This window comes from Lotus japonicus, chromosome 4 (assembly GCF_012489685.1).
Source record: "Lotus japonicus ecotype B-129 chromosome 4, LjGifu_v1.2".
In the NCBI taxonomy this organism is placed as follows: domain Eukaryota; kingdom Viridiplantae; phylum Streptophyta; class Magnoliopsida; order Fabales; family Fabaceae; genus Lotus; species Lotus japonicus.
Genome location: NC_080044.1, coordinates 2,193,527 through 2,203,945, shown reverse-complemented (window position 1 = coordinate 2,203,945; position 10,419 = coordinate 2,193,527). Strand labels below are relative to the sequence as shown.

At 37.4% G+C, this 10,419-nt stretch overlaps 2 protein-coding genes across 3 annotated transcripts; both read right to left on the bottom strand.

Moving 5' to 3' along the window:
- Positions 1 to 662: 662 nt before the first annotated feature.
- LOC130711982 (SWR1 complex subunit 2) lies at positions 663 to 6,369 on the bottom strand. 2 transcript variants are annotated; one of them, XM_057561793.1, is made up of 8 exons: positions 5,797 to 6,369; positions 5,624 to 5,699; positions 5,419 to 5,538; positions 5,242 to 5,310; positions 3,779 to 3,821; positions 2,439 to 2,504; positions 1,335 to 1,535; positions 663 to 1,267 (listed from the first exon to the last, which is right to left on the bottom strand). In XM_057561793.1, exons 1-7 carry the CDS (start codon positions 6,334 to 6,336, stop codon positions 1,346 to 1,348), a joined length of 1,104 nt encoding a protein of 367 aa, XP_057417776.1. In that variant the 5' UTR covers positions 6,337 to 6,369; the 3' UTR covers positions 663 to 1,267; positions 1,335 to 1,345. The 2 variants fall into 2 exon arrangements, with proteins under 2 accessions (XP_057417776.1, XP_057417777.1); XM_057561794.1 differs by having other exon boundaries at positions 663 to 1,248.
- A 666-nt stretch (positions 6,370 to 7,035) lies between these two features.
- On the bottom strand, positions 7,036 to 9,970 carry LOC130713481 (glutamate decarboxylase 1-like). Its single transcript, XM_057563246.1, has 7 exons — positions 9,885 to 9,970; positions 9,526 to 9,730; positions 9,186 to 9,386; positions 8,802 to 9,016; positions 8,347 to 8,600; positions 8,184 to 8,236; positions 7,036 to 7,651 (listed from the first exon to the last, which is right to left on the bottom strand). The coding sequence occupies exons 1-7, from the start codon at positions 9,968 to 9,970 to the stop codon at positions 7,178 to 7,180; spliced, it is 1,488 nt and encodes a 495-aa protein (XP_057419229.1). The 3' UTR covers positions 7,036 to 7,177.
- Positions 9,971 to 10,419: the final 449 nt, after the last annotated feature.

Here is a 10,419-nt window from a genome sequence, read left to right as displayed (position 1 = left end):
AAATATATTTTTATTTTTATTAAAATTAATTTTTTTAATAAAAGCAGGTGTTCCTCCCACGTGGCATCGTGTGATCGGTTGTTAGCATAAAACTTCGCAATTGTCCCCCCTCCCCTGTTTTGTTGTTGTTGAGCTCTTTGATCCTGCTACGTCTCATCAGGTTGCTGATCTTGCTTCTCTTCCATATCTTCTCATCATTTTTGTTGTAGAACTTGTCTCTGATGGTTGAAGAAAATAGTGGAGAAGAAGGAGCAGATGAGCGAGAGAAGAATACGAGCCTAAGAGAAGGAGCATAATGAAGGTTTTTTTTACGAAATTTTGTGAACCCTAAATTGAACCATGTGTCATCCATGTGTTTAAAAGTGAGTCTCACTGTGCCACATCAATTAAAAAGTTCAAGTTGGATAAGTGACTCAGTTTTCTCTTAAACGCATAGATATAGTTTAACGACATCGATGGAAATACATAACGGTATATATTTTAAAACAGGGAAATTAATTTTTAGGAACTACTCACTTTACACTCCAAAATATATTCCAAGCCATCAGAGATGGAAGAGAAAGATGAGTGTGAATGAATCTAAACTCTTTTATTAATTCTGAGGGATATGGAATGGAACCAACTTATTAATTACTCTAATTAATAATGCATTCGCCAAACAATGGAATGAAAACTTTCTTTGGTTTCATCATTACACAAGTAAACTACTGTTTTTTCTTCCCTTTTTTTCCATTTCATTCAATCCCATCTCGTCTCGTCTCATCTCAGTCATTTCATAGATTATCCATACAAAAGTATGATAATTTTTCCCCCTTATTCCATCCTAATCTCATCTCATTCCATTCCAATCATCGTTGAATAATATCCAAGCTTTGAAGCTTAGCCTGAAAACTAAATTCTAATCACTCTTCTCTCCTTACTACTTGTTTCAATCTATACACAGTTACACTTCAGTGCAAGGTCTGAAAACTTACAACCCCCACAAGAGATCTATTATCCCAAGCAAACTATGTAAATGACAAATTGTAAAAGGAACTTTTGGCATATCATGTATCCTTCTGCAGTGAGGACAATTTTCTTCTTCTTATTCCTTTTTTCCCCTACAAGGCAAGGTCATATTTTAAAATACATACCGAAGGTCGAAGGAGACCCAACATGCCTTTGCAAGCACTGAAACTAGCCTCATGTTACTCGCTCTCTATTAACATCCCAACCTGAGGTCCAGATCATGACGTAGCACAGCCATGACTTCTTTCATGATCAGGCACTGAAATTAAAATCTTGCATCAATGTTACAAAAGAGTGTACAATAAAACACATAAAAAAATACCAACCATCAAAGCAGCTAGTCAGAATCTTCATCGTCAGAATCAGGAATTCTTCGAAAGCGAGCGAAGGTCCGATCATATGAATGTTTGTTTTTATCTGGTGTCATTGATCTCTTCCGCTTTTTTGAAAACCCGCAACCAGAAACTGAATCATATAAGCCTCCTATGCTCATGTTCTCTCTAGAGTTAGCATTTTCATCCAGAAAGCTGCAAAAATTCCCATTAATATAGGTTAAAATCAACATGGAACTCAGCAAGATACTCAAAGCTTGTACCAAAATAAATATATAAAAGATGTTATTTGTCAGCTCATCATATAGTTAGCTAATAAACAAGAAATTTCTATAATAAAGGCAAACTCTACTTTCATAAACCAACTCACACAAAAGCTTAAGCTAGGCACATGAATGATTTTTATATTTAACACCCCCCCCCCCCTCACATCTCATGCAGAAACAGAACTACTTTGAACTTGATGCATAGACAATGTCCAAGCCCACCTTACAATGTGTTGAAAGTTAACTTGTTGAATTTTTTAAGAATGATGAGAACAAGGATCGAATTCTAAACCACATGGTCATAAGAACTCTAATAATATGTCATAAAACATCTCTCCCAAAAGGTAAAGCAATTGTGTGAAGGCACATCAGTGGTTTTTATAACTAACAGCCACCATTAGCTTTCCAACCACAGTATGTGTCATGGACTTTAACGAAAAGAAAAACAATAAATAAAGATAAGATTCCAAATCGTTGAGCATCAATTTGTCAATCATATCATTTCCTCTTAAGATAACATATACGCTCAATGGTTTGGACTTACATGCTTATGTATTCTACTTTCAGATCAACAAAAATTTGATATTACTAATTGACAATTGGTAGAACTGGTCGGCATTCTCGGGAATATTAGACCACATCATCCAAGGAAAACAGAAACAACAGATTAGCCACAAAAAAATTGTTCGCTTTTTTTGTGTGTGTGACTATAATCCTATTAAAGGAATACTATACAGAAATAATGCTTGAAAGGGGAAAATAAGACAAATACTATACAGAAATACAGTATATACATTTAGAGAAAATCACTTGGAATAAACAATAGTCATACCGTTGTCGAATTATTTTAAAAGCTTCTTTTGTAGCGTATGGCAGTCCAGTTTTTGGATCACGGTACCTACATTAGTCCAGAGAGAATTCCTTAACAATATATGAGGTATAGTGGGAATTCAACTAAGGAAAATTTTCAAGCTGATCAATGATAAATAGAGACAACCACAGCAATATTTAAAATACATGTTGATAATGATGCAATTTAAAAAAATTAAGAAAATAATCAGAAGGGACTGTAATATAATGCCGTCTTGGCAGTGGCAGGACTAAGTCGACCAGAAATTCAGAAGGGACTGTGATAAGAACCTTGGGAGAACCACACCACAAAAGCTAGCTGTTGTAGTTGGAGAGCCCAAGACCTTATAAACCCCACATTAGAATCCCATACTTCCAATGTGGGACTCAAGTCTCATACCTTGCAATGGGGTCCTAACATCCCACCACGCTCCGCAGCCCCGGCGCCCACGCGGGCTGGCTGTGCACTAGCCCCACGACTAGTCCCGGGCGAACACTGCAATGCCGGCGTCACCACCCGCGCCGCTCGTTTGCAGCTCAGAGACATGGTGGAAGGCTCTGATACCATTGATAAGAACCTTGGGAGAACCACACCACAAAAGCTAGCTTTTGTGGTGTGGTTCTCCCAAGGTTCTTATCAGACTGTAATATAATAGGTTGGTGGTCTAACCCTGGATTAATTCTGCCAACTGATATCTTATTTTGAAGTTCAATAAGGCATCTTGTTACTTCTTGAAGAGAAAACAGAAGCAATATAATCAAGGAGAGGGATAAGATATTTTCCTAAGTAGAGAAATCTAAAGAAAGAGGGGGGTGAACAGGTAATACAAAATAGCAATCTAGTTGTCCAGTGTTTCACTACATATCAGGAACAGAAGGTCCCTTAAAGAACCCATAGGCAGAAGAACATAAAAACCCTCATATTAATCGTCTAGCTTAACATTGACTTTATATGGCCCACCCGTGATTTTTGCAAGGAAAACAAAGTAAATGAAAAATAATGTTTGCATGCACTGTGAATGCCTTTTTTTTTTCCTCAATTTGCCACAAACCCACTGTTAATGCTAGACTCCTGCTTTGCAATGCATTTTGTACCATCTAACCCAACTACAGAATACGAATTCTAAAGCAAGGTTCTGTTGGTGTTTCCCTATAAATATCAAAGTTTAAATGACTTCAAAATCAGCAATTTACCATACCAAGTCGTCTAGGTAGACATATTTTGAGGAATAAATGTGTTCTAAAGTGCACACTTTGCCTCTTATCCCAACTAAGATGGAAAAAATAAAGTAGTAACCACATATTGGTGAATGAGGCTCTTACTTGGCAGGCAAACCAGTAATCACGCAAACAGGTTTTTCTGGATCTGAAAAGAAATATAAAAATCACATAAGTAAAAGAACACTTGCGAAATAGTGTACTTAGCAATGACTAGCTTGATTATCAGAACAAAAGGCTAAAATGCACATATCATTGAAGTTTTCTCTTCATGTGACACCAAGGTTGAAACAAACCAATGAGAAAAGCATAGGCAATAATTCATTATCTTTTTGTTTTAATTAATTTAATTGTGTTTATTTCAGATCATCCTTTAGTTCTTTGTTCTGGAGATTCTAAAGAAAGTAAAACCACACAAATATCTGAGTTCTAGACAATATTCTCAGATTTCCCTTATCTCTATGGAATCAGGGCACTCTTGGCATGTTGTAATTAATACAATAGCCAAACCTCTTTTCCTCCTTAGTGGAGTCACCTACATGGAATCAAGCTCGCTACTGAGTGCGATCATGTATTATATGTTCACAACGCTGGGTACCTTAAATTCTTCTTAACAGTTCTCAAGCGAGTCTAATCATGCTGCTTTGGTAGCGCCACCCATCTTCGTGGAGGTCATCTGCTCTACCACGTCCAAACATCCTCAAACAATTGCTAACTATCCACAATCCAACTTTCCCCCTGATGAATTCATTCTTAATCCTATCAATCTTAGTATTCCAACTCATCCAATGTTTCATTCTCATTTCTGCAACCTTCACCTTCAGCTCATGATTGCAGTTTACTTAACATTGTTCTGATATATACAGAATTGTGGGTCTAACTATGATTTGGTAAAGCTTTCTTTTTAAGTTTAAGGCACTTTAGGTCATAAAAACACCTAAAGCATTTTTCTACTTCTCCCATATGTTCGGATATTGTGTGTGGCATCATTATCAATCCTTCTGTCCTTTGTAAGATAGTTCCTAATTATCTAAATCACACAAATCCAGTACTTCTTCAATACTTAGTATACCATCATCACCTCTCCTATCCTAACTGAAATTAAATTCTTTATATTTTGTCTTTGAGCTCCTCAATTAAAATCCCTTGGTCTCAAAAACATCATTGTGCAACTCCAACTAAGCATTCACTGTCATGTCATTAGTCTAACCCACCAAAATAATATCATTAGTAAAAAGCATACACCAAGGCCTTCATTTTGATTCAAGAATATGTCCAGTAATATTGTCTATTACAAGAACAAAAGGTATGGGTTCGAATTCAAACCCTGGTGCAGAACAGATGTGGTAATTGATAAATAAATTGAATTTAATCAGGAAACAGTTAACTATTAATAGGCCATAGATATGTAGAGTGAAATGCAATGCTATAGCAATCTCTCTGGGAATTTAATAACAAATCTTGTAAAATTCATGCATAAGAAACAGAATATATAATATAGTATTCTTCAACCTAAAATGAACCAAATTGTCAATCTCATTTAAGCTTTTAGCATAGGAGGGACGCACATTTTACAGAAGCTGTGTTGATTTTTGAGTGAAATGATGCCCCATTAGTAAACTCCAAATACGAACAACCTGAAAAATTAACAGACAGCTAGATGTAAAATGACAACAAACAAGTACAACATCACACTATCACCAAATCAAACGCGCACATTATCTTCACACATTCAAAAACCTCACCATCTTTCGAAATGTAACGTATCTGCGGACCCTCATAGACAGTTTTATGCACAATTGCTCTCCTCTTAACTTCTTCCTCTCTTGCCAAAACGCGCTCCAGATTCCGCAAGTTCATAATCTCTGCAGAGTCAAATTCATAATTGAAGCTCAAACCAGCAAACAAACAAACAAACAAACAAAGCCATCAATTATCATGTTAATTAACCTGTTTGAGCAGCTTCCAGAAGCATCTCCTCTTGACTCATTCTCTTCTCTTCACCTTCTTTTTTCCTTTTCACTGGCTGAGCCAAAACAAAATTACAGAAATCAACCATTTTCAGACCTAATCACATAAATCAAGCTTCACTGATAGAGTAGAGTGATGGTGGTGGTGGTTACCTTCATGGTGGCTTGTAATGCTGCCTTTATGGCTTCTCTTTCGGCTTGGCGAACGATGACGGAGGTTCTGGTGGACTTCCTAATCGTTCTCTCGGCGGCGGCGGCATCGTCGTGATGCTGTTGCTGCTCGTCGGAAACAGTTTTATCGTCATCATCACCATCCTTAGGAGAAGGAGAGGTTTCCAATTTCGATAGAATCTTCGTCTTCTTCTGCTTCTGCTTCTTCTTGGTGGCAAGCGTCTTCCCTGGGATAAACAGTTTCTTCTTCTTAGGTCTCTCGACGGCGTCGTTTTCAGGTTGTTCGTCATCGAGATCAGGCTCGTCTTCGTCGAAATCGGAGTCGAATTCGTCGGCGATTTCTTGCTCCTCTTGGTAGTTGTCATCTTCGGCTTCGTCTTTGAGAGCTTCCTGGTTCCAGAACACTTCGTCTTGTTCGAGTTCGTCGTCGAGGAGTTTGGTGAGGCGTTTGCCTCTGGTGGCTCGCGATTTGCGGTCCAGAATGACCGGCGCCGCCCTCTCACCTTCGCCGGACTTCTCCATCAAAAGAAGCTCATTGAAATTGATTGATTGCAAATTATAAATATTTATTATTATAAAAAATGACAAATTATGAAATTAAGGTAAAATGTATAAAACTCATTCTTTTATCTTTCTTGTTTATTTCATAATTATATTATTGATATTATTATTACCGGAAGCCTTTCTTATTCATATGATATGATGATCAAATAGTTCATAAGATAAGATGAGCTTTTTAGCACATGATTATTAAAACGAGTAAGACAATTGATGTCTTGTAAATGAGGTAGAGAACTCTTTATAGACAATGAAGCCCAAATACAATAAAATACATGACATCGTTGTCTACATTATCATCATCATTTTAGGATGTTTACATCAGCGTTTTACATTATTCTAGTGTACTAGAAATATATCTGACCAAACATCCATTATTATGGTCCTTTAAGCATCATATGGATAAGAAATGGGGCTCCAAGGGCCACTAGTGGCATGACACTATTTGATTCATGTAAGACTCCTTATTTAGAGTTTCTTATTCTTCTTCGGCTTACAAAATGTTATTTATACATATATCTTTTACGGATATGAAAGAGACATACACATTAGTGACAGTTTTTAACGAAAATATGAGAGACTTACACATTAATTACGGTAAAAAACGGTTAAAAATGTAATAAATGAATTCAATTAAATATATTAATTGACATCAAAATCTCTAAATACAAAATAATAATGAAATAAGCTAAGTGAGTTACATAAAATTTTGAAAAATAAAATAAACCAAATCAGTAAAGGGGGAGTTCCTTATTTAGTTGCCATTTGCCAATGCCCAAAGTGAATAACCCTCCCAGCCTCCCTCCTAGGCAGCCATGATTTTCTGGCGCTTGTTGGATTCTTGAGCAATGATTTCCCTCTGTGCATCCATTAATGCACTCTTCTTCACACCAATCACATTGTCAACCAATGCATTTTCTTCCCTAATGTTGGTCATTTTGGCAGGGTAGTGAGGTTTCTGAAGCTCATGCATCACATTTTTAATGTCAAGCACAAGGCGTTCACCAAGTGTGCGTGAAAACTCGGCCCTGACCACCACACGGAGCACATTGATGTGCTGTGCGCCCGGTGGCATTGGATACGCGGGCACTACCCAACCGTGGCGGCGCAACATCTCTGATATCTTGAACTCATCATAGTGGCTTCTGTCCTTCAGAGAAAATGCCACCACAGGAACACCATTGTCCTTTGAGAGGATGTTAAAGCATCCTGTCTCCTCCAAACGTTCCTTCAGCACCATAGCATTTTCTCTGCAGTTCTCCATTATGCTCTTATACCCCTGGTGAGAAAATCAGAAGATATAACAATTTGAGATGCAGTTGAAGTTTAATTGCCAAATATTTCTTAGAAAAATGGATGTGCAGGTTCTAGCAAAATTTGATAAGGCAGAGTGTCACTTAGAGTATTGCCCAACCAAACTAGGAAAAAGATGCATAGTTACAACCATTTGGTATAGTGACTATTTTATAGTATAATGTGTTTTATTTGTTGGTATTCTCTTCCACGAGAGTCAATCTTGTTCGAGCTGTGAACACCCACATACTTATGGAGCTAGCTCTTCCACTTGGATTTTCCCATACACAACACTCGAACTCGAGACCTGGTTTAAGAGTGTGTTTGCGAGTTGAGTTTTGGAGGGGAGGGAAGGGAAGGAGGAGCCTTATAAGAAACCCTCCCCTCATAGTGTAACGTGTTTAGAAATATTGAAGATTGGTTGTTATTTATTATGAAATATTGATGTAAGGAAGTACTAGAGTTGGGGGAGAAGGATTTAAATCAAACTAAGAATTATAGTTTAACTACAAGCTCACCTCATGCCCAAGGCGAATTAGCTGATAATATTGAGCAATGATCTGACTAGAACCTGCAAGTGGAAAGTCAACTTCAGGCTTTAATTAAGATAAGGTAACTAGAAGGTATAAGCAACTAAGCAAGTGATCAGGGATCAAGATTCAAGAAAAAATTGTTTATCACCTTTAGAAAAATTCAGGGTGAATGTAGGTTGGTCTGCTCCAAGGTAATTGATGTGGAAAACAAGGTCTTCTGGCAAGTCTTCTTTGCTTCTCCATAAAACCCATCCAATTCCAGCATAAACAAGTCCATACTTGTGGCCACTAACATTGATGCTCTTCACCAATGGCAGTCTGAAATCCCATTCCAGCTCTGGATAAAGGAAAGGAGCAATAAAGCCACCACTAGCAGCATCAACATGAATAGGTGTATCCCATCTATATATAATGTGACAACAAGTAATTAAGAAAACCAGTATAAAGGAAAGTTAAGCTGAGCATAAACATTTACTTAAGTCTAATAGGATTCTAATTTGTAGGTTTTTCTTAGTGATTTGTTGCTTTGGAGATCGAATATCACCCACTCAATATGTCCTCAGTTTGAAACCAGTGCAACACGGAAAGTAGGATATTACTTACCCAGTTTGCTTGTTCTTTTCTAGCAACAGGTCATTCAAGAGCTTGACATCTTCAAATTCTCCATTGTAAGTTGAACCTAAGATTGCAGCCACACAAATTGTGTTCTCATCCACCATCTCAACGGCCTTGGCAGGGTCCATCACGTAGTACCCTTCTCTCACCTTCACTTCCCTCAACTCCACCTCAAAATACCTTGCAAACTTCTCCCAACAAACCTGTATAATGCATATTTTGCAAAACACATATCAGTAATAAAAAACATTGGCACATTGGCCTACAATCACCTAAAAGAAACATTGGCAAATTGGCCTACAAGGATACAATCACATATTTTGAGAGCATCACCTACAATCAGAGTCATTGAAAACTAGAAATGATCAATACCTGAACATTGGCACCAGTGACCAAGTTTGGCTTATCACAGGGCTTTCCCTCAGCTTTGCGCTTGTTCTGCCACCTCTTCTTGAAGGCAAGCCCTGCCAGCATTATGGCCTCGGATGATCCAACGGTTCCTGCTCCGATTGCGCTCTCATTTTCTCCAATTTCAGCATGGAACAAACGCGCAATCATGTTCACACATCGATTCTGTTGGCAAAATTACAAAACACAAGAAAATAAACATCATTTTCATATTCCAAAATATAGAGATTCAAAAATATCACGTAGTATATGACTATATGCTATAATATATTAATTTAAGATGATTAAGAGAGAAATTAAGTACATGGAGATCAGTGGTAATAGGGTACTCATCCATATCAACATAGTTCTTGTTGATGGATTCCATTATGAGCTTGTTGCACTCTTCCTCCATGGATGTGGTTACAAAGGAAGCCAGGTTCAGCTTTGGATTAGCATCAAGCTGCAGCTCATCGTGTATGTTCTGGTATGCTGATTCCTTTGGCATAGAGTTTTCTGGCATGCTGAACCTGCATCACCAAAATTCATCACTACTTCCCACAAACATAACCAAGTGTGCATTGGTGAAAATAATATGAAAGAAAAAGCTAAGAAGGGGGTGGTGATTTGTGTATATGTATCCATGTATGATGTATGCATGTAACTATGTATATAAATATGTACCTAGGAAGAGAGTCTCTGGCATAACGAGAAGCAAAGTTAGAATGAAGAAAGAGATCAGATTCAGAAGAAGGTTTTGGAAAAACCATGGTGAAGTGTATTATAATATATGTTGTTGTTCTTGAGGACAGCAAGAAATGCAAAGAGAAAAAGGTTGGTAAGGTAATGAAATGTTTGTTTTGGCCTTAACTTTTTGCTGGATGTTTGATGTGGAGGGTTGAAGACTCGAGTTGTGGTATTTATACATGGGGATTGTAGGTGAGAAGGGGAGAATCGTTCATGGGTTAAGAATTTTCTCTACATTCTTTTCTAGCCTGACTTAGAAATTTCGTTCTCATAGTTTTTTTTAATATTCTTTTTAACAATAATGATTCATAGACATTGATAGACATTGATAGAGTAAAAACACCTTCAAACACCCATTTTCCCTGCGGATTTGGCCAAATAATACACTGAACTAACCATCTAAATACACATGACTAACCATAAAGCACATAACCGTGTAAAGTTGAAATTCCTAAATTAGGGATTTGGCCAA